Genomic DNA, 24,360 nt, shown 5'->3' with positions numbered 1-24,360 from the left:
CACTAGTGCTACTGTTGCTTCCTTCGTCACCTTCAAAATAAATAAGCGTTGTACACTAGGCTAGAAATAGAAAATCAGTTTCTGGTCAATTTTGGCACTAAAAAAATACTTTATCTTCATATGTAAAACAGTGTGCTAGTTTGTCATTAAGATGCTCTTTTAAAACATCTATCATTATATACATTTGTAATATATATTTATTTTACATTGATTTTATCTATTGTAAGTGGCTTTTAATGAAAGCTTTCGTATGCCAAATGATTATTTAAATATAAGGGTGCAACAGTTCAACTTTTTCACAGTTCGGTTTGTTTCACGGTTTCGGTATAGTTGTATATGCTATGTTTATGGAAAAACTTTACCTTCAAAAAATATATATTATCATATTATTAAGAATAATCTAAATACAAGCAACAGCACAAATAAATACAATAGTAAAGATACAAAGATACAAATAAAATAAACTGACTTTCAGGTTTTTTTTTAGGTAGGTCTTGCATTAGTTTTTAGGTACAGAAATTAAAGTAATCAAATGTAAAACAGCATTGCATTTTGGACTATAAATTTAAGATTATTCTTTAAGTAAAAACAAAAAAAAGCTTTTTAATCAAGAGCAGTGAGTGATTTCTTGGTTGTTGCTGTTCGATTAATATAAAGACTGTCACTTTAAGAGAATGCACTGATCCAGTGTTCGTATTAGTACTGAACAAGAGGGAATGATTTGTAGAGGGGTTTTTTCATCGCTGTTGTTGTAATGTCTGGGAATCCAGAATACGCATCCATCAACAGAAAAATATATTATCTGAACCCTGTTTGTTTTACGTGTCATTTATTTAAACCATATTACAGATGCTTTGTCAGACTTAAGTTGAACAGCGGTCCCAGCGCGTGTCGAACCGTGTGTGCTAAACTGAACAGTTCGGGTTTTTCAGTGAACCATAGTAAATCTAAATCTAATTCTGACCGACCTGCTCCTTACTGGTGAACATGGCTGGGATTTGCAGCAACTTGCTGCGTCTGTTGCCAGGGCTTTTCTCCTTTCCCTCTCTGCTTCTCCTTTGCGCTCCATTTCTTGCGCGATTTTCTAAGATAAAGCCTGCCTCTGGATATAGCCAATTTGGCAGTGCTTCGCTGATGTTTGGTCATGTGGTGGGTTCATATCACTCCGCGATCGCCGGATTCATAGATTCATAAGACCGTCAATTAATTTGCAGTTGCATAACAGCCTATAGCACGTCAGCCTGATCGACTGCACAGCGGCAGCCGGCAGACCAGAATGACCGTTAGGCCGCCTGGAAATGTCTCGGTGCTCCCGATGGCCAGTCCATATTTTTTTACAGTGTCTAGGTGCCGTTATATAAACGTGCCACCACTGCATGAGAGAGAGACACACACACACACACACACACACGCAAGGTCTCTCCCGCTCTGCCGTGCGCTCGCTACACGGTTTGCTACCTCGTCAGATGACGTTTACTACATTTTACTGGCCTTAATTTGGCATAATTTAATTTACTACCTTTTACAACCCCGCGGAAACCCTGTAACTGTGCCGTGCTCTGTCAGTGATGTGTGTGTGTGTGTGTGTGTGTGTGTGTACCTCCAGAGGGCAGCGGTGCTCTCTTCACAGTCCTTCAGTGTCAGCGTCAGTCTCACTCGGCTGCACTGAGCCAGCAGCAGCTCTTTGTGAAACTTGCGTGACGCCTGTTCGTTCGACGACACACTCGGCTGACACAGGTACTCCTGAAATAAAGCAGAGAGAAGCGCTAGGGATTACACAGATCAGAAGAGAGTCAGATTATCAGGAACATTACCTCCCATGAGTCACTGAAACCTTTCATGATGAACAAACATGAAAACGAAACAACCTTCTCACTCAAAGAGCATTTACAGAAAAAAAACAAGTCATGATGTCAGTGTAAAAAAAAAAAAAACAATGATCGAATTTACAATATCCACGTGATGGAAAGCGATTCAGTGCATTCATTCACAGCGAGGAACTCTCACTGATGTCTTGTATGTCTAGCAAACATCTGAGCTTTACTATATTTGATGAGCTCTACATGTGCATTTTGATCAATGTTTTTATGTGAATACACATTGTTGATCATATCACATAAGACTAAACCACATAAAAGCGTCCAGCGTGAGAGACTGTGCTGTACCTGCAGGGTGCTGACCAACAGCTGGTACCACTCCAGACAGTGTCTCAGGATGCCGGTCTTCTCCACGGCGAGGCAGTGTTTGACGGCGTCCTCGAGCCGGCCCTCTGCGCTGTAGAGCTGCACCAGCTTCTGGTTGATGTAGGTGTCGGTGGGCCGCAGTTTCAGCTCCGCCTGCAGCAGCTCGTACAGCTGGTTAGAGCCACTCTGAGCACTCAGAAGCTTCTCCTGTGGCAGAGAGGACTTGTGAGACAATGCACAGCAGACGTGTGCAGCTCTTTAGCTCACACTCACCCTCAGATTGAAGACGGCCGGGTGTCCTGGCAGAAGCCTGGCCGCTTTCTCCACCCAGAACTCAGCTCGACTGTCATGCTGGGGTTTACTGCACAGTAGCTCAGCCACCTTCAGAACCAGATCGTGCTGAGCCGGATTCAGATCCACCGAGCGCTGAGAGTCAAACAAACATCATTACAGGAAGAACACACGTCTCAATGCCACACACACACACACACACACACACACACACACACACACGTGATCAGTAGAGCTACAGATCAGGAGTCAGGACGGTCAACGTCATCAGAAAACACTAGTTCACAACCATTTCAATTGTGCTAAACCTTCATTGTGCTGGAATATCTGTTGTTTAACATTTATATTCAGGATAAAGACATTACAGTAAGAGACTGACGGTGATCAGAGTGTTCCTGAAGAACATTACTGTGATTTTATTCATTATTATTATCACAAGATTTAAACTATTCACTATATAGCCCACAGTGATTAACACATTTATTAAAACACATGTATGTAAGGTTTGTGTCACTGCAGCTCTTAACTAACAGTGTTGGTAAGGACCAGACATATTGATTAGCTTTCTGTATTGGTTATTGACTGGTCTAATAGTTAAGCACTGTGTGTTCAAGGCACTCAGTTTTCAGGACACTGGGCAGAATGTGGAAGTGTGCTTTTGTCAGTAAGATTTAAATAAAGAAAATATTATTTTACTCTGATTAATCAAATAATGGTTAGTAGCATTCCTGATCATGTGTGAACAGGATCTGATCCGAACATGTGAGAGTCTAACCTTGTAACATCCCACAGCTTTGTCTGTTTCTCCGTCACGCTCAAACAGCTGACCGAGGAACTTGTGTGCTTTAGGATCCTTGGGCTGGACGGTCAGATACTCGGAGACATGTCTGCCATCGACGTGTGTGTGAGAGAGAGAAACATCAGCTCATCCGAGAGGAAACAGACATCAGACAGAGAAGAAGAGCACAGGAACCAGCCTACCTTTTAGCCAGCTCATACTCCTTAGCCTCGAAGTAGAGCTTAGCAAACAGAAATCCTTTGAGTGTCTTCTGCAGAAACACAAACTGAGGGTCAGAGCGAATGACCACAGCAATCATCAGACCAGATTAAACTGAGGCGGGAGTCACTTACTGCTCAAAAAAATACTGCTTTCAACTTCAACATATTTTGAAATGTAGAAATGCAGAGCTAATGTTTTAGCATCATAGCTTCAGTCGCACGTTCCCTGTAATAACTGTTAATGCAGATAACTGATGGAAAGGGTGTTTCAAGCTGTGTTTTCCCTATACATTAGAACCTGTCCGGTTAGAGTTTATATTATTCTGAACAAAAACACATACCAAGTTTGTCAGAAGACATGCACTAAAATATCATTCACTGTAACTTATATATATAAAAAATTAGAGCCCGACCGATATTATCGGCCGATATGAGCTTATTGAACAGCAGATCTGGGTCTGTGATTACTGATACACCATCTCCTGCTTTCAGCATTTACTGCACAGAGCCGTAGATCACTGACACACTGGGCTAAACCTGAAGAGATGTACCACTGAGCACAGAACCAGCTTTACTGACCAGATGTGCATTAATATCATGCATGAGTTTGTGCTGGGGTAAACTCGCTTCATAGCATACTGTTTCACCCCAAAAAAATAGTTAATTTCCATCCCTGGTGTGTGTACAACACGCAATAAAGTGTAATATCATCTAGGGCTGTCACTTTTGTGAAAAAATCTTTTTCGATTAAGACATAAGTGTTCATTGAATTGATTGTAAAATTGATTTTCCATGTCTAAAAAAAGGTTACGTTTCCTTTTTCAACATCAAATAACGGACGGACATAAAGAGAGCGCTGGAAACACAAAAGTCAGCAATATTTCTTATTTATTGGCATTAAGTTTCGTGCAGAATAACAAACAGCAACAGGAGTGCAACATTCTCGAAAAGATATATATGCAGACGGGACGGCTGCAATAACACAATAACAACATCACTGCAGGTTTCAACCCGGCTGCATTTATGATTTAGGCAATTCAAAAATATCCAAGATTACTTTAAATAATGATTTAATCCATTTCAAACAACTGTTCAAAAAAGTGTGTTTTTTTTATTGAACATAGCCAACACTTAGGCTAGGGGCACTAGACAGGCTAGGACCACTGTATGTCCAGCTGTTGAGAAGACGTGCTCTGACCGCACTGATGTCCAGGGACACTCCGGTCCAGCTGCACAAGGTGTGGGTATTACCGGTCACTGTCAGCTTGCAATGGTTCTTCTCATAACTCAGAATCTCCTGTAACTAGACGCGCGAATGAGGAGAATTCACATCTACCGTGCTGCGAGACCTCCAGACGCGTGTAAACGTGTCTTTACATTGACTTAACACTGAAATCATTCGCTCCAGACGCTCTATATGTGTTTGTTGTGAACGCAGCATAAGAGGTCACTTTCGACGTCACTGGGTCTTATAGGGGTGTAAAATTGCTGGTATTTTCTGTCTAGCTGTCGCAGCACATACTGCACTTTCTGAATTCTTTATTTCCTTTTTCTGCTTGTTTGTGAGTTTTGTTACATCTATATTTTAAAATTAATAGTGTACATATTTGGTTAAAATTGATTGCCTATTTTCATTTTCAAAACTTTTTTTGGTTGGTCTGATCGATTGTGCAATTGATTTTCGAACTACAAGTACCAGCCCCAGTATGATCCGCAGCAGCTGCGTGGAGAAACGGCGTGTTGTTCCCAGCACTGTGTCTGCAGCTGAAGTTAGTGCCGCCGGCGGAGGGATATACCTGTGGGTTATTTACAGTTCGTTTTACAGCACACGTTCATGATATACAAGATCACGTGAAGAGTTTAATTTGTTATCGCGCACAAGTTTCCACATACTGTCACGTCTCTGTCAAACCCCAGTAAGTTCATTCTCCTCCAGCATCCTGCAACATTTCAGATTATATGGACAGTCTGTGTTTATCTTATTGTTTTTAATGACAGTATTATCGGCTGCGTGTCTAATAACTGCTGTCCGGGGAATGACTTTTATTTCCAGTCTTCAAGTACTAACTCAGAGGTTAGCTCTGTGGCTAGTAAGTTGTTACGCTGTTCATTTGTGTTTGAAGTAACAACATTGTATGGCTACACGTGTTTATGACATGGTAGATTTAGAAATCCATCTGACACAGTGACCGGTGGACTAAGATAATTTCCATCCCTGGTACTGACGCTGTGTTCAGGTCCTCTGGGAGGTTTGTGGTTACGGGTTTCACTAGTCCTAACTACATCAGGTGTGTCCCAGTCAGTTTATTCGGCACAATGCGTTCATTCATGCCCCTTCTAAGTGGATTATAAATACAGCTTCCAAACGACAAAAAAGTGAATAATATTTTATATATATTTGATACAATCACAGCGGTGTGATTATATCGTTCAGTGCACAGCATCAGCTCCTAAACTCAGATCTGTGTTCACTGCTGGCGCTGAGCCAGAGACAGACGCTTCATGATAACCAATCAGAAACCATTCTGTTGCGCTTATGAATGCAACGGCCAATCAGAAACGTCCAGAAGAGTCATCACTGAAACGCACCGTTTTGTTCACTTGCTCGCTGACTGAATTTTTAGCGAATTCTCTGAATCAAAAACAAAAAGTGCAGATGTGCATAGAATGTAAGAAATAAGTTTCATAATGTAAAGAGCTTCAGTGATTTTAATGGGAGTTTTGGAGAACTCTGGCTAGACTGAATAAAAATGTTCTTTGACAATGTAAATGTTCTTTACTCTCTGTAAAATGAAAGTTAAAATCAGCAACTTACAATATTGTTATTAAAATCGACATTAAATGCAAATTCAGTCGTATTAAAATATTTTATGGCATGATCTGGCACTTAAGTAAAAAGTCAGGTTTTTCTGTGTAGTTAATAGATTACACTAGTTTGCCCATTACCATATATTGATCAAATAACAATCTATAAAGGTGAAAAACGCGTTTACCTAGACATATTTGAGAATCGTAATATTTCCTTATATATTAAGCATGTTTGGAATTGTTTTGAATGAAAAGGAAAAATAATTAAATAAAACAGAAGCCTATATCAGTTATACAGTGCTATCGTAGCTGCTGTGTCACATGACAACCATGACTTATATTGCCATCAACAACGGCAACCACATAGACCCGGTCATGTTTCTCAATAATTTAATCTAAAAATGTAATACTTGTAATCATGACTGTGTGATGGGGTTGATGTGCATTAACTCGTAAATACGACATGACTCGAACACGTCAGGAGTGCGCTGTTGATTACGGGGTTCACTTGTGTCCTAAATTATATTTTTATTAAATATTTATTTATTTGAGCAAAATACGTTGTCATCTAAAGTTTATGTAAGTCTGTTACAAATTTATTTTTATCCAAACTGATTTTAAATTTCTTAAACATAATTCAAATAAACACATTACATCGTCGTTTATAAGCCCCCTGCTCTCCGAGATATAAGCTGTCATTAAACACAGAACACGACCAGGCAAGTCCTAACACTTCACTGATACAGACAGATAATAATCACACAGATGTGCAGATCAAGCTGAAGTTACAGACAGTGTAGTTTGTGTTCCTCGGGTTACTCTAGTGTTAGTGTTCCTGTCTCAGTTTGAATGTAGTGTCCGTTACTGACAGCATTAGGCCCGTGACGCCCTTCTTACCGTTTTCTGTGACGGAGACGCGTTCTGGACTGAAGAGATGTAGCGCTCCACATCAGCTTTACTCCGTCTCATGACTGCTGTAACAAACTCTTCGCAAACTCTGCTTTAGAAGTTGATCATTGAAGCGCGGATCACCGGCTCCTGCACGCGCGAATTCCGCACGATCCCGTAAATGGCGGAACATCCGCTCTGTCTTCTTCTTCTGCTGCTGCTGCTGCTGCTCACGGTGCTTGTCACGTGCGCGCCCCCGCCTCCGCCGCCTGCTGGCCTGGAGCGACCATACGCTAGACACCTAGTCTATATAAAATTGCAAACATCTATCTTTCAGTACTTTACTTAAGTACATAAAAAATTGAGTACTCGTGTACGTTCATTTGAGTAAAATTGAAAAAGGAGTACTCTTACTGGAGTAATATTTTATTATATGTATCTGTACTTTTACTCAAGTACTTGATTTGTGTACTTCGTCCACCACTGACAAAGAGTAAGTTTATCATCACTTGATTATAAGCTGTTCTCAGAGACAGGGCTATACTTCCACAGACTAATGGTGTGTTTGTTCTAGTTAAACCCAGAACTGGTCTGAATGAATGGACATAATCACCCTGCTCATAACCGAACCACTTTTCTGTGTGTGTACATTTATATATTATACTTAAGGAGCTTCTTAATTAAACACAATTTGGAATTCATGTCCACATTTCTTAGTGTTGTGTCATTAGTTGTGTCTTACTTAGTTTAATAATTATTACACAAATACTATTATAAAAATCTACATGTCATTGATATTACATATTCATCTTGGTATTATTCATCTATTGTTATTTATTTATTTATTAAGGTATTATACATATAATTTGGTGCTATTATAAGTCTATTACTGTAACAAGCTGCCACATGCTGAAGCAAGTTTCCATCATTTTTTCGTGAAAACTGTTCAAACGCAGCTTTTGAAATTCTTTAAAAAGAAGACAATTCTTGATTGGAATTCTAACAGCTCAGGTGTGTGATCGCCCAACTCTTCTAAATATGCGGTCATCAATGGTAGATCATAATATTCCACCACCCTGGGCTGATATTCCACAGAATGTATTGTCCACATCAGTCCTCTCAGCTGGTCCTTCTGACCCAAGGTCCCGAAGACACTGGACGAAGCGGTGGAGAAGGGCCTGGATTCAGATCCCGTATTCTCTGATACGTTTGTGGAGAGCGTTTTCCCGCGGTGAGTGGAGTCTTTACATGCGGCGGATCAAGTCCCCGTCAACTCCACGTGGTTTGCCACAAAATATTACACACAGTTGTTGCTCTACCTCTCAGAATGGCACTTGTAAATGCTCGTTCAATTACTTAAATGTTTGTTCTGAATTATATTGTTAAAACCAAGGAGACTGAAACCTGGCAGAGAAATATGAAAAATGCTCCCCTTAAAGTAATTTGCCCAAATGATAATCCATTTATCAGTCTGCCTATACTTTCAAATGCGTGGTGGAGGACTTACTGCCATCTTCAGAAACCATTTTTTTTCTGCCGGATGGTAAATGTGGAATCTTATTCCTCTTCCGAATTGCAAATCATTTCAAGTTGGTCGTACAGATCACTTTTATTGTATTGTAATTTATCGTACCCCTTGCCTAAACAGCTACTTCTTAGATGATTTTAGTATTCTAAAGCTAGAATTCACTAGAATTGTGATTGTTAGTGACTTTAACTTTCTCATTGATGATATTTCCGATAAATTTGCAACCGATTTTAATTAAATATTTGTAGCGTGTACAGGACTTCTGCATCAGTTAACAGTTAAGTGTTCCCAGCAGTCTGTGAAATGGTGGAATAAAGACAGGACAAAAACGTGCGTGTGATCAGCTCTCATCTAGATGGGTTATATATTTTCCAAAAATTATCATATTAGAACAACCATAAATGTCAAAATATGCATTCTGTAACAATAAATTGATTATTTATGCAAATGTTCACTGTTTCAGTGTCTTGTGAATACACAGCATTTCAACGAAGATCTGTCCATCAGCCAATTGCTGTGTTACTCGTGCTATTCGGTGTCACATGACTCTGGGTTTCCCTTCGATTCAACTGTATCAAAAACATGTTCAAATATGACATTCTCTGAATGTTTTACCCATTTTAGATTGCCCACATGCATTTTTAGTAAAGTAAACATTTAGAGGAACTGATATAAGAACATATTCAAACATCGTCACCTTCAGTAACCAATATCACAAGGCTTAAATATTCTTCAATAGCGGGTGAACATCGCAAATTAATTTCATTATTAAACATGGAAAACTTTATCAAAACGAATCGAATTCCAACAGCTGATATTAAATTAAATTAAATTTTTGCACACAATATATATGTACATACATAACTTCACTTTGTAACATACCTGCCTACAATTGTCATTTGTATATTGTCATTCACTGTCTACATATTTGTATTTTTTATTCTTTTATTATGTGTTTTATGTTCTGTCGCTGTCATTCTGTTGTACTGCGGAGCTTCTGTCACGAAAACAAATTCCTCGTATGTGTAAACATACCTGGCAATAAAGCTCATTCTGATTCTGATTCTGATTCTGATTCTGATATACAATAACATTTGATCTTTCAACATCCATAGTCAAGTCACCTTTATTTATATAGTGCTTTAAACAAAATACATTGCGTCAAATCAAGTGAACAATATTCATTAGGAAAACAGTGTGTCAATAATGCAAAATGACAGTTAAAGACAGTTCATCATTGAATTCAGTGATGTCATCTCTGTTCAGTTAAATAGTGTCTGTGCATTTATTTGCAATCAAGTCAATGATATCGCTGTAGATGAAGTGACCCCAACTAAGCAAGTCAAAGGCGACAGCGGCAAGGAACCGAAACTCCATCGGTGACAGAATGGAGAAAAAAACCTTGGGAGAAACCAGGCTCAGTTGGGGGGCCAGTTCTCCTCTGACCAGACGAAACCAGTAGTTCAATTCCAGACTGCAGCAAAGTCAGATTGTGCAAAAGAATCATCTGTTTCCTGTGGTCTTGTCCTGGTGCTCCTCTGAGACAAGGTCTTTACAGGGGATCTGTATCTGGGGCTCTAGTTGTCCTGGTCTCCGCTGTCTTTCAGGGCTGTAGAGGTCCTTTCTAGGTGCTGATCCACCATCTGGTCTGGATACGTACTGGATCCGGGTGACTGCAGTGACCCTCTGATCTGGACACAGACTGGATCTGGTGGCTACGGTGACCTCGGAACAAGAGAGAAACAGACAAATATTAGCGTAGATGCCATTCTTCTAATGATGTAGAAAGTACAGTGTTATGTGAAGTGTTTCCGGTTCCGGTTTACCTAATTAATGCAGCCTAAAAATCCTTTAACGTATTTGGATATTAAAAGCATATTAGTATGTTATGTGTATGCCAGGTTAAAGAGATGGGTCTTTAATCTAGATTTAAACTGCAAGAGTGTGTCTGCCTCCCAAACAATGTTAGGTAGGTTATTCCAGAGTTTAAGCTCCAAATAGGAAAAGGATCTGCCGCCCACAGTTGATTTTGATATTCTAGGTATTATCAAATTGCCTGAGTTTTGAGAACGTAGCGGACGTAGAGGAGTATAATGTAAAAGGAGCTCATTCAAATACTGAGGTGCTAAACCATTCAGGGCTTTATAAGTAATAAGCAATATTTTAAAATCGATACGAAGTTTGATAGGGAGCCAGTGCAGTGTGGACAGGACCGGGCTAATATGGTCATACTTCCTGGTTCTAGTAAGAACTCTTGCTGCTGCATTTTGGACTAGCTGTAGTTTGTTTACCAAGCGTGCAGAACAACCACCCAATAAAGCATTACAATAATCTAACCTTGAGGTCATAAATGCATGGATTAACATTTCTGCTTTTGACATTGAGAGCATAGGCCATAACTGAGATATGTTTTTGAGATGGAAAAATGCAGTTTTACAAATGCTAGAAACGTGGTTTTCTAAGGAAATATTGCGATCAAGTAGCACACCTAAGTTCCTAACTGATGACGAAGAATTGACAGAGCAGCCATCAAGCCTTAGACAGTGTTCTAGGTTATTACAAGCAGAGTTTTTAGGTCCTATAATTAACACCTCTGTTTTTTTCAGAATTAGCAGTAAGAAATTACTCGTCATCCAATTTTTTATATCGACTATGCATTCCATTAGTTTTTCAAATTGGTGTGTTTCACCGGGCCGTGAAGAAATATAGAGCTGAGTATCATCAGCATAACAGTGAAAGCTAACACCATGTTTCCTGATGATATCTCCCAAGTGTAACATATAAAGCATGAAGAGTAGTGGCCCTAGTACTGAGCCTTGAGGTACTCCATACTGCACTTGTGATTGATATGATACATCTTCATTCACTGCCACGAACTGATGGCGGTCATATAAGTATGATTTAAACCATGCTAATGTACTTCCATTAATTCCAAAAATGTGTTCCAGTCTATGCAAAAGAATGTTGTGGTCAATTGTGTCAAACGCAGCACTAAGATCCAATAAAACTGATAGAGAGATACAACCACAATCAGATGATAAGAGCAGGAAATTTGTAACTCTTTTTTTTAAATAAGAATTTTGTATACAAGTAACAAAAGAAAAACAGACAGGAAAAAATATACTAGCAAAAGAGAACACAGACACCAAAAAAAAAAAAAAAAAAAAAAAAAAACAGGGCATATTTAAAAACAACAATAATTAAGTACACTACTGCACCACTGACATTAGAATTTCAACACAAGTACTAAACAGAGATGGTAATGGTGGTTGGCACTCTATGAACTCCCTGCTGGTCCAACTCAGTGTTATATTTGTCAAGGTGAGCCAAAAATGGCTCCCAAATATCTGAAAATGTATTAATATTGTCCATTATGCCATAGCGGACCTTCTCCATATGCAATATACCAATGAGCTCACTTAACCAGATCCTAAACTGAGGCGCAGTATCTGACTTCCAAAGTTTTAAAATCATTTTCTTTGCAACTACCATTCCATACATAATTGTGCTTTGCATCGAAACTCTGTGATTAAGTAAAGAAGGAGAAACCCCAAACAATGCAATCATTGTGTCAAGTTCAAATATACAGCTGTACATGTCAGAGAACCACTTAAATATGCTACACCAAAAATTATTCAGTTTCGGGCATGTCCAAAAGATGTGAGTCAGGGAGCCCTCTGCAGATTTACATCGGTCACAAAGCGATGAAATGGTGGGAAAAATTCTGTGCAATTTGGTCTTTGAGTAGTGAAGCCTGTGCATCACCTTAAATTGCATTAACTGATGTCTGGTGCTAATAGAACAAGATCGGATCCTAGCAAGACCCTCCCTCCAAACATCATCTCCAATCTGCATTCCCAGCTCCTCCTCCCAGGAGTTTTTCAAAAAGTGTGTAGCATAAACTGTTCGTTCAGAGAATATATTTACAAAGCCAGAGACCAATTTTCTAGAATCAAGTGGGCCCAACAAAAGCTTATAGATCATTTTATCTTCCGGAAGAGACACAAAGTTAGGCACACATTGATGAACATAATTCCTAATCTGCAAATATCTGAAAATATGTGTTGGGGGAAGAGAAAACTTATTTTGTAACTGTGCAAATGTGGCAAACTGTTTATTAACATACAGGTCTTTCAAAGTGACCACACCCTTTAGCCTCCAACTGTTTAAAGACCCGTCCGAGAGGGATGGAGAGAATGCATGATTGCGATATACTGGAGCATGGATAGAAGTGCCTGGTAGTCTGCAGTCTTTCCTAATTTGCTGCCATATTTTTAAGCAATTAAAGATAATCATATTATCCATCTTAACAGTTGCAAGAGGTCTGGGTGTTGAGAAAAGAAGTGCTGGAAGAGAGCTATTTTTGACATCACTCATTTCAATGGCAACCCAGGGGGGAGTCTCGGCAGATACCTCCATATTATATCCTTCCTGCCAATAAACCAGGGCTCTAGCATTCGCTGCCCAGTAATAATGCAGAAAATTTGGCAGTCCTAACCCACCCATTTTCCCTGGTTTATGTAAATGAGTTTTTGAAATTCTGTGTGCTTTAAAGCCCCAAATAAAAGGAAGAATTATCGAATCCAACGATTTGAAAAAAGATCGTGCCAAAAAAAAAGGTAAATTTTGAAAGAGATACAAGAACCTCGGCAGGGAAACCATCTTAATGGCATTTATACGACCCACCATAGAAAGAGGGAGAGTCCTCCATTTTTCAATGTCCCTCCTCAGTTTCTCCAGTTTCTCAAGAAAATTCATCTTAAAAATTAGTTTTGGGTCTTTCGGCAAAACTACACCAAGATACTTCAGCCTGTTTGTAATTTTGAACGGGAGATTATGCAAAAATTCAGTGTTAAGATCCGCGCCCAGTGACATGAACTCACTCTTCTGCCAGTTAATTGTATATCCAGAAACCTCACCAAATGTTTTAATAAGATCGTCCGCGTATAGGGAAATATGGTGATCCACATTACCCAGTCGGATGGGTTCAATAGAAGGGTGATTCCTGATACTAATGGCAAGAGGCTCAATGGCAATGGCAAAGAGCAATGGGCTGAGGGGGCAGCCCTGGCGTGTCCCACGGTGTAATCGGAACGGCAATGATCTTTCTTGATTCGTGAGAATGGAGGAAGATGGATGAGCATATAGCATTGTAATCCACGATACAAATTGATGACCAAATCCAAACTCCTCCAAGGCCTTTACCATATATGCCCATTCTACTTGATCGAATGCCTTTTCCGCATCTAGGCAAAGGGCAGCCACCTTCGAGCCCTTACTATACTTATGATACATTATATTCATCAATCTTCTGACATTAAAAAAGGAAAATCTATTTGGGACAAAGCCAGTTTGATAGTGCGATCAAAGCCTAGTGCGATAGGACGAAACGATGAAGGTTCAGCTTCATCCCTACCTTCTTTTAATAACAAAGAAATATTAGCTTCATACAATGTGGGCAGAAATTTCTGGGTTCCAAATGAATGATTGAACATCCTCAAAAGAAGAGGAGCAATCTTCATAGAAATTTTTTTATACAGTTCAATTCCGAAACCATCTGGGCCAGCAGCCTTGCCATTGGGAAATTATTTTAAAGCATCCAAAATCTCCTGCATGGTAATGTCAGAATTCAAAGCTTCACAAGCAGCCGCACTTAATTTAGGGAGTCTTAGATGCTCCATCCAGTCAGAAACATTCCCTTTTGCTTTTGACATGTATAACTCTTCATAATATTCCCTAAAACGATCGTTTATCTTTTTAGGATCAATAACTAGATCTCCAGTCTTTGATTTAATCTTATGAATGGCTCTACTAGCTTGCAAGCCTCTCAACTGTTGGGCCAACAATTTATGGGGCTTATCCCCCAACTCGAAGTGTTTCTGCCTGATCTTAAACAATTGATCGCATATCTGACTGGAAAGTATAGTGTTATATTCATATTTGAGTTTAAGAATATTTTGTAAGGTGGAAGGGCTGGAGGAAGTCCTATAGACAAGTTCCAACTGCGATAGTTCAATTTCGATTTCTGACAGTCGCTTACTACGTTCCTTTTTCAGAGAAGATTCAAAAGATATTATGTGACCCCGAATCACAACTTTAAAAGTTTCCCATAAAGTGGAGTCTGTGACTTCCGAATTGTCATTACTCTCTAGGAATTCTGAAATCTTAGTGGATATATATTGACAGAATGATGCATCGGAAAACAATGATGGGTGGAGACTCCAGGTAAACTGCTGTTTTTTATAATTAAGATCAAGGACCAATGAAGTAGGAGAGTGGTCAGACATTAGAATATTATGATATTTTGAGGCAATAACGTTGGATATCAATTTAGAGTCAATTAAAAAATAATGTATTCTCGAAAAGGATTTATGCATTTGTGAGAAAAAAGAATAATCTCTATCTGTAGGATGTCCAAGCCTCCAAATATCAACTAGATTCATAGAAGACATTAAGTCATTTAAAACCATGGAGGAGGTAGATGAGTGATTTGACTGGGCTGACCTATCCAAACGGCTGTCAAGCACATAATTGAAATCGCCGCTGTAGGGGAATTTACAGTTAAAACCCAAGGACCAGATATGTCGCAATGAAGACCAGGACTCAGAGATGAGTTCAATTAATAATAATAATTTTACTTGAAGAAAATAGTTTGCAATTTCATCAGCAGAAGTCAGCTTCAACACTCTCGAAGGAGTTCGCAGGCCGCCCCCAGTACAATACAAAATCAACCACAGTTATACCCTGACAGAGGATACTAATTGCGTCAATACATGAGTCAACAAAATTCTGATTGGTTCCAAAACCTAGATAAAACTCTCCAAAGACGTATATCTGATATGCTGGACACTGGCAGTTGATCGTTTGTCCTGGGACTGTCTGAGCTTCTCCCTGTACAGACAGATACTAACACACATACACAGAGAACTTATCTAAAATTCAAGGCTTTCTAGCACTGGCAAGTGTCTTATCATTACGATTGGATACACACACATAATATGTGGACAATAATCTTGAGGAAAAGAAATACAGCACACATAAGGTTACACATTTCACTCTTGCTATAACTTGATTAATAGTCAAACAAGAAATCATGTAATAATATAATATAATATCAGTATGAAGGATATGGCAACTCGGCAGTGTTGGGGCTAGTTACTCAAAAAAGTAATATATTACATATTACATATTACTCTCAAAAATAGTAATGCCTTACTTTACTTTATTACTCCCTGGAGAAAGTAACTAGTTATATTACTAGTTATATTACTAGTTACATCTTTTTTTCTTAATTACTCTATGATTGCCTGAGATGCATCAGATGGAGGGAGAACATACAAAGGAGGAGTGTTCTTTAGGGTCTTTATCAGTGGCGGCTCCTGCCAATTCTCTCAGGGGGGGCAAATGTTTGCTCTATTAATGAGGATAGGTCACCCATTCAATTGATAAATTAACGGGTAGTTAAAGATGTAAAGGGAACCGAACTACTATAGTATTAATTAAAAATAAACTGACATTAGGAATCAATCTCTTGCACTCCTTATTTTTCTATATCCGTGTTAACACTATTCAGCAGCATATGAAGACTAACACTAGGATGTGGTTTTTCCAAAAAATACTTTTTACTTTTCGATTTCAGTTTAATAAGAAATAATTGAAGTCACATAAATCACTGTTTACACAACTCACTTATATTACTGCTCGTCAGTACACCTGTTCTCTAATCAGCGGTTAATTCCCTCAGGTGCGTGATTTCACATAGAGCAGCTGTTACTACACAGAGCCGTTATTAACTGAGAAGATGCGCAAATCCACGTTCATTTTCAGCGTTTATTGGCACGGTTGTATGAACATATGGTTCACGCACCTGATGGAATAAACCGCTGATTAGAGAACCGGCTTTACTGAGATGCGCATTAACGAGCGGCCGATCGTGATCGGAGCACTCCTACAAAATAATTACTGAATCTCCACCCGTCGAAACTAGCTTTCTGTTGCTGGGAACCTTCCTCTGAAAAAGAGCTTGCCATTGTTGACGCTTCCATTTTTCCCCATCTGTCTGAGCGTGCCGCTCTGCTCCGGCTGTCGACCAATCAGTGATGGTAAATGATACCTCGTGCCAAACCCAGACCAATCACTGTTCCATTCACGCCCTCCTTCCCTTCCCTTCTGTTCTCTGTGTTGTGTGCCTTGTGTGTGTGATGAAGGTGCTACTGGCAAATGTAACGCAAGTAACTAGCTTGGGAAAACTGTAATAATATTACCATTTTCAGACGAGTAATGCCTTACACTACTAGTTACTGAAAAAAGTAATATTATTACAGTAACGCGTTACACCCAACACTGCAACTCGGCAGTCACTCCTTCAGTCCCCCGTTTTAGATCAGTGTGGGGTCTAATACCCCACATCTGGTCTAATATATGAGGTCAGGTGTAGTTGTGATGCATGCTAAGAATGCAGGCTGTTGGTCAACTTAAGCAGGTGCATATACTTAAGATCTCTGGTACTGGCTGATATTTCTAGTAATAAACACATTATTTTGTACAAAATACTTCCCATAATCATTCTTACTTCCCATATACATTCATCTACTTACTTAATCCCACAATATCGCCACTTGCACTAGTCTTTCTTAACATAATGTCTTTTCCAGTGAATTATTCTGTGTGTCCCTCTACCTGGAAAAGTGTCCTCCATCCATATATACTTTCATCAACATATCTTTGTAAATACCTCTCTTCCTACTACAGCTACTTCACACTTACCCTCTAAAACAAAACATTTATCCAACAGCCTTAAGACTAAATTTGCATATTCATTAACCAGATTTAACAAATCATTAAAGAAAACCGCATACACTATAACCAATTCATTTTTTTTTTAACCCTTAATAAGGATATTTGCCTTATTTGTTTTCTTTTAGCATGTTTTATACAACTATGATGAATTTTAGTTAATTTGGTCATATCTTAAAATAAACTCATTACAATAAACGTATATATATATATTATTCTCTGGAAGCCGGGCTAAATGAATAACCACTGTTATTGCATTCCTGACATATGTCAGACCCTCAGTCACCTCACAGATACCAAATATAGACATTGCTTATAACCTAAATCCCAGTAAAGATACCCTTATTTTATGAAAATCTATCATTTTCCCGATCCATGGTACAATTATACAGATTGAATAACCATTATACCCTTTCATTCCAAACTTGGTGTTAAAAACACAAAAATAAACAAACCAAAAATAAGTAAGATCAATATTGAGCCATCTTAAAAAAATAAAAATAATCATAATCATAATCATTATTTCCTCGAAAACCTAGAGCAGTTCCTAGTTTATTACTTAATAGCCCTTTTATAAAGTTTTACTTTCACCACGAATCCAGTTGCAGTCATCATAGTTCACATGCTGTTTAAACATACATCAACCATTAACCCAAACTTGTCATTGTTAACAACATTTGATCAAAATTACATTTTAAGTATCGAAGTGTCTAACTTCAAAAATACAACTAACCTATCCACTTATTGTCATGCATGTATTTTATACCAGGACATTACTGTTAACCATACTCATTGCCTTATTATTACCCTTTTTTTTTTTCAAATGCAAATCTTGTCAATTTTCATACCATATTACTGTACTCAGACTATATTAGCGACACATTCAGAAGCAAATCCTCAATACCTCGTATTAAGTCAATTTAGTTCTCACTGTTTTGTCAGTTAGAAATGCTTACACATCAGCTACGTGATCAATGTCTTTAAAACCCTCGTTCATGTTTGTCAATTGGTAGTGATATTTATTTACTCATAAATTATTATAAACTAAAAAAAAGAGCACACAGATTTCCCAATACTATTACTAAATGAACAATACTATTACTTAGTTCTAAACGCCCAAATATTTATAAAAGAGACATCCTCAGTTTCTGTAAATCTGTATTGAAACAGTATACATTATCAAAAAGCCCTGTCAGTGTTCACAATATTAATTTGATTTGACCTGACAGGTGTTCATAAGCAGCTCCATAGAGCCTATTACAATTGTTTTGTTCAAACAAAATTTATTATTATTATTTTTTTTGCTGTGCTATTTCAATTAATTCAAACCTCTTGTCATGGATTTGCTCCATTAAGGGGCCATCCACACGTTTTTGTTCAACTTATCTCTGTTCTACATAAACCACTACATAAAGCTTTTGCACTATATTACACAAGCAGGATTCACTCCTTTGTTTTCCCACCAGGCTTCTTTATGTGAGGGTGCTCTCTGGATAATTTGGTTAGTGACGTAGCCAATCTGTCACTGTTTTTCTGCCGTCAAGTCTAAAATATTTACCTTTACCATTCAAACAACAAAGTGTTAACTTGTTAAAATTTAGACCCTCATTTAAATTTAGGCATGGATTTTAAACCCATTTTGGACGGCAAACTTAAATTTCACAAATCCAATCATATAAACACTCTTAAACATATTAATCCAGAGAGTGATTTAAATCAGCGTTATAAAAGACAAAATAAGTCATTATTACCAGTAGCAGACAGAGCTGGATAACCAATCCTCTTAAAGCTCGTCCCATGTTCGGCATTGTCTTTTCATTAGTTTTACTCAGAATTACCGACTTCTGTAAAGTAATTTCACTTAACACATCTGTAATGATAAAACACTCATTCCAGAGGTTAGTGACTCAATTGAAACAAAACAGGAACAGAATTGTCCCCCAATAATATATATATAGCCATCCTCGTGCATGCACATACTTAACACATTTATATTTTAACAGCTCATATTTAAGGTTTTCCTTTTGGTATTAAATCGGAAGGATTTAAACTCAAACATTGTCTGTGCATTTTACCAAGTTTGTACCTAATCTCTTATCTAATCTCAAAGTTTGCCTGTTCATTAATGATTTTTATTTAGAGTAAAATCAGCTGGGTTGTTTTGGTCTTAAAATCATTGCTCTGTTTTGGTTACTCTTACTTAGCAGGCCAATAATAGAAGAAGAGCACTATCCCTGCCTCCACTCAAGCACTCTCTCTCTCTCTCTTACTGTGCAAAATATTATTTCTTTATTTATTTTGACAATTTTTGCCAAACTTTAACTTAGACTATAATATAAAATTCATTACAACATATAACCCTAAATTATTCAAATAAGTTAAAAATGTCAAAGTTTCTAGATCTAAAATCTCAGTTTAAACTGTTTAAAATACATAATGCTAGGAACATTTCTTTAAAATTATTTTTACCTTACGTGCTTAATTCCCTTAACCTTTGTTATCTAAACCATCTCTTGATTAAGCAGAAGCAGTCTTCATTTTTAGCCACCACCATATCTTGTTATCATCTTGTGTCATGCCTAATGACCTGCACGAGTAAAGACTATGATATAGACATATTAGTTCAATATCATTTTAGCCTCATAAGAAATTTTTGTCTCAAAATAATGGCTGTCATCACATGGTCTCAGATGGTTCTTGACAGCCCATTGCCATTAACTCTTTATAAATAAGTCTCTTTTCCTCAGGGTGTGATCCCCTGGCATAGTGGCATCAAGTTGTGGACGCTTGTCACAACAATCAGTCAAGGAATGCGGTTGCTGGTGATCAGGTCTGGAGGAGCTCACATTTTGAGGCAGATTGCTGTACTTCCTACAGTTCCTCTCTTAATGATGCTCTAGGCCTATCAAGCATCCGCTCAACTCCACTACCATCTCACATATAACACCTCCCTTCAGGGCAGGTGCCCAGTGGCGGTGACCCCCTGCCTTAGGTTGTCCCCTATTGGCCAGAAGAGGATCTTACCCGTCATTGAGAAATCACCTCATGCACACTGGTAACCACTCTTTCCCGTTGAAACATCCTCGACAGTCTTCTTCCAGAATCCAGTATTTCCTGCAGCTTAGGAAAGGTGCACTCAAGAACCATGAGAGCCATTGACAGCACCTACTAGTGTTAAAACATTGAAAAGGGTTAATCAAACTAATATTTAATTGCTAAAATCAATTGGATACCTCCAACTATCATGCTGAGATTACTCAGTGAATTTATTTTTCACACCCGTCCATTCATTGTAATTTTCTGTTGCTTCTGTAGCTGCAGCCATCAGGCCCTGTATGATGGTGGAGACTAAAAATAAGACAGATAAGTTACTGGTCATAGAACAAATAGCAATACAACTGTTTAACTATTCAAAATTATTACATCTATAGTTCAGGGTCTGTATTATGATTTTAAAGACCTCATGTTTCATCAACAATTGCTCCTAAATTGTTATTCATTATTTTTATAATCTCTTATTTCTTACATGCATTGGGCAGTTGAACATTTAACTACCAATTGCCCTCTTAATGCATTAAATCTGAACTCTTTTTAGCATGTCCTTTAGCATCTCTGCCTATGATTTGACTGAAACACTGTGCTGTACTATAAATATCTTATCACTTAAACACAGGCTCAGATAATGGCATTTTAGCTTACTTTGAATGAGAGAGAGAGAGAACTCTGAGGGATTCAGGACTCGTAACAATGCATTTTCATTCATTTTTAACATAATTTCATCGTACTATCATTTTACTCTAGCCCAGTTTAAAACTTGTCAGAAATTATATGCATTTTAAAAATAAACATCTTTATATTTGTATTTTTACTTTATTTTCGCAACTCAAATGTTTCTCAAAGTTCTTTGCAGTCATTGTCATTACTTTTACATCAACTTGTATTTATCCATTAACTTAATTCTGGCCATGGCTTCTGAATTTCAACATTGGTTTTAAATCTGTCAGAGGTTATCTGACCCAGGTATATTACTTTGGGTCTTGCTAGCATGCTGTCTTCAAAGTTACTTTGAAACCCCCGTTTATGTTACTTGTTTACAACTTTATCATCACATAAACAAAAAATAATTTTCTTTTCTCTTCTTTTTTCTTTTTTTATGATGCTGCGTGACTACAATTTTGCAATCCAACAATAAAATTACTCTTTTGGCCAAACATTAGTAAATATAGGAATTACATTTTTTTTTTTTTTACTCAGAACATGTCTCTGGTACTTTCAAAGCTTAAGCCAGAGTCATGGTGGGGGCCAGCATGAGATAAAACAACGGCTTCATTGTAGTCAAAGTAATTTTATCTTTTTTAACAAAACATAAGCTTCTAAGTTTTTCCAAAATGCCACTGCCAATTTGTGTGCCTACAGTTTTTTTTTTTTTTTTTCACTAACCCAGAATTCTGTTCAGTATTCCTTGTCAGGACTTTCAACAATTATATAAGAACTGGAACAGATCTTATGATATCATTATTTGTCATTTAAACCTTCTATGCACAGAGAATCAGATTAAATCATCACTCAGTTACTTCTGGGATTATTTTTAACAAATCGGCACATACATTTATAAATGTTTATTTCTCAGGTTCTTTCTAAGTTTAAAGCCAATCAAGTTTTTGTTTTAACATTACAATCAGAATCAAAGCTCAGACTGATCATTCTTTAAATGAATTCAGAGAATATATATATATTTTTTTAAAGTCAGAGCTTCAGAGCCAAACTGTTTACAGCATTTGCTCTCTTCTGTTTCATTATTTCTATCAGGGCTGACCAGGTTACCTAATTTGTCAGTCATATTTCTATCATAAACCAAAAACATATTGAGGCGGCGATCTTACCAACAGCACTTGACTTCTGCGTGATGAAATTGCAAAGTATATTCCAGAATTTCCATATACTGGTCCAATCCAATCAGGGTCATGAAAACTACATTTTAGCTCTTTTGGGGTTGTTCCTGAGGCATCCCAGATCAATCAATACTTTCCCTTTGCATATATCCCTATATTTTTATAGGTGCACATATGAATTATCACTATTTATTTTTAAACACTAATTTTGGATACTCTTTTCCCTAACCACTGACCTGGCCTATTTCTAAGCTCGGGGCGCCCCTGTCTGTAATGGTGGGTGATCGAGAGTTGGAAGAGCGAGATACGACTAGAACCCCTGTCTAGCGTCTTACATTCTTCTCGGGATTTCCCATACCCCTACTTTGGCTTACCCGGCCGTAAATGCACTGCCCTTTATGGCCTCTCGTGCTTTTTGGCTCTCTGTGCTTGACCCAGCACTGCCCTTTACGGGTTCACATGCCTGTTAAGAATGCGTTTTTGTCCCCCCCTGGACTGTGCACACCTAGAAACAAATTTTTACGTCTCTCTCTAAGACCTATAGGTGTGCACCTGTTCCCTCTGTAACTGTACACATCTCTAAATATCTTATATCAAGACCTACCGATGTGTACTTGTACCCCTTATACTCACAAGGTTACTTATTTACAGGTATATTGTGACACCAATTTACCTACTCCACCCTGGAGCTGGTGTCTACCCCCTCACGTCTGAGTGAGTCTATCGTTCCTCCTTCTCTCGACCCCCTCCACTTACAGACAGTCCCTAACCAATAATATTAAATCTAAAATCTTTCCTACCTTGGTTTGATGATTGATCAGGGATGTCAACAAAGGATACTAATTGCGTCAATACATGAGTCAACAAAATTCTGACTGGTTCCAAAACCTAGATAAACTCTCCAAAGACGTATATCTGATATGCTGGACACTGGCAGTTGATGGTTTGTCCTGGGACTGTCTGAGCTTCTCCCTGTACAGACAGATACTAACACACATACACAGAGAACTTATCTAAAATTCAAGGCTTTCTAGCACTGGCAAGTGTCTTATCATTACGATTGGATACACACACATAATATGTGGACATTAATCTTGAGGAAAAGAAATACAGCACACATAAGGTTACACATTTCACTCTTGCTATAACTTGATTAATAGTCAAACAAGAAATCATGTAATAAAATAATTAATATCAGTATGAAGGATATGGCAAATCGGCATCCACTCCTTCACCGCCTACAATTAAATGTGTATCTGAGAGATCAGGCAGTGAACTAAATATCTTACGGAAGAAAGCTGGGTCATCAAAATTTGGACCGTATACATTAAGGAGCATAACATGAAATGAGTGAATGTAGCCAGTTACCAAAATAAACCGGCCATTTGGGTCACTCACAGTAGAAACATGCCTAAAAGGAACAGTCTTGCGGATAAGAATTGCCACTTCCCGGGTTTTACTGGAGAATGTGGACTGAAAAATCTGATTGGCCCAGCTACATCTGAGTAACTTTTCCTTTGTGGGTCTGATATGTGTTTCTTGCAAATAAACTACATCAGTAGACAGAGATTTTAAATGAGAAAACACTTTAGCTCACTTGAGAACGTGACACAGGCCGCGCACATTCCAACTAGTAAAAGTGATGCCACCACCTGGCGAAAGTGTATCAGGATGCATACAGATTTTGCATAGTAGCAGCGTACAAATAAAATGCCCTAATAAAATAATAAGAAAGACAAGAGGAACACATGAAAACGAGCAAGAACATCACCCCCCTCCCCACCTCCCACTTTCCCAAACAAAGTGAGACTGCAAACCCAACATACTCTCTTGGGGACTGCCGGACCATACAGGAACAACTAACCGGCCACTAAGTTAACATATGGACCCTGCATCCTCTCCACTAATGAGGACAAGTGTTTGTGAAAATCAACAGCGAAGAAAAAATATATATATATGTAAACGCACATACACA

At 38.2% G+C, this 24,360-nt stretch overlaps 1 protein-coding gene and 1 long non-coding RNA gene across 33 annotated transcripts in view; both read right to left on the bottom strand.

The window, feature by feature from the left end:
• Positions 1-24,360, bottom strand: part of ranbp2 (RAN binding protein 2) — a 231,696-nt gene that overhangs the window by 32,125 nt on the left and 175,211 nt on the right. The window contains exons 1-6 of one of the 32 annotated variants that reach the window (XM_052564556.1): positions 7,179-7,378; positions 3,456-3,523; positions 3,250-3,361; positions 2,457-2,609; positions 2,166-2,390; positions 1,601-1,743 (exon numbers count right to left, since the gene is read on the bottom strand). The exons of 25 other annotated variants lie outside the window; for them this stretch is intronic. In XM_052564556.1, coding sequence (XP_052420516.1) covers positions 1,601-1,743; positions 2,166-2,390; positions 2,457-2,609; positions 3,250-3,361; positions 3,456-3,523; positions 7,179-7,250 — 773 coding nt within the window. In that variant the 5' untranslated portion in view covers positions 7,251-7,378. Of the gene's footprint in view, positions 1-1,600; positions 1,744-2,165; positions 2,391-2,456; positions 2,610-3,249; positions 3,362-3,455; positions 3,524-7,178; positions 7,379-24,360 lie in introns of those variants that run through there. 6 more of the 32 variants (XM_052564557.1, XM_052564571.1, XM_052564558.1 and 3 more) reach the window with 6 other exon arrangements.
• LOC127964430 (uncharacterized) lies at positions 15,308-23,614 on the bottom strand. The gene is made up of 2 exons (XR_008155041.1): positions 23,444-23,614; positions 15,308-15,663 (listed from the first exon to the last, which is right to left on the bottom strand). It is a non-coding gene; the product is annotated as an uncharacterized LOC127964430 (long non-coding RNA).

Source organism: Carassius gibelio, chromosome B9 (genome assembly GCF_023724105.1).
Source record: "Carassius gibelio isolate Cgi1373 ecotype wild population from Czech Republic chromosome B9, carGib1.2-hapl.c, whole genome shotgun sequence".
Lineage (NCBI taxonomy): Eukaryota > Metazoa > Chordata > Actinopteri > Cypriniformes > Cyprinidae > Carassius > Carassius gibelio.
The sequence above is the reverse complement of the archived record's forward strand: the minus strand, read 5'-3'. Positions and strand labels throughout refer to the sequence as shown.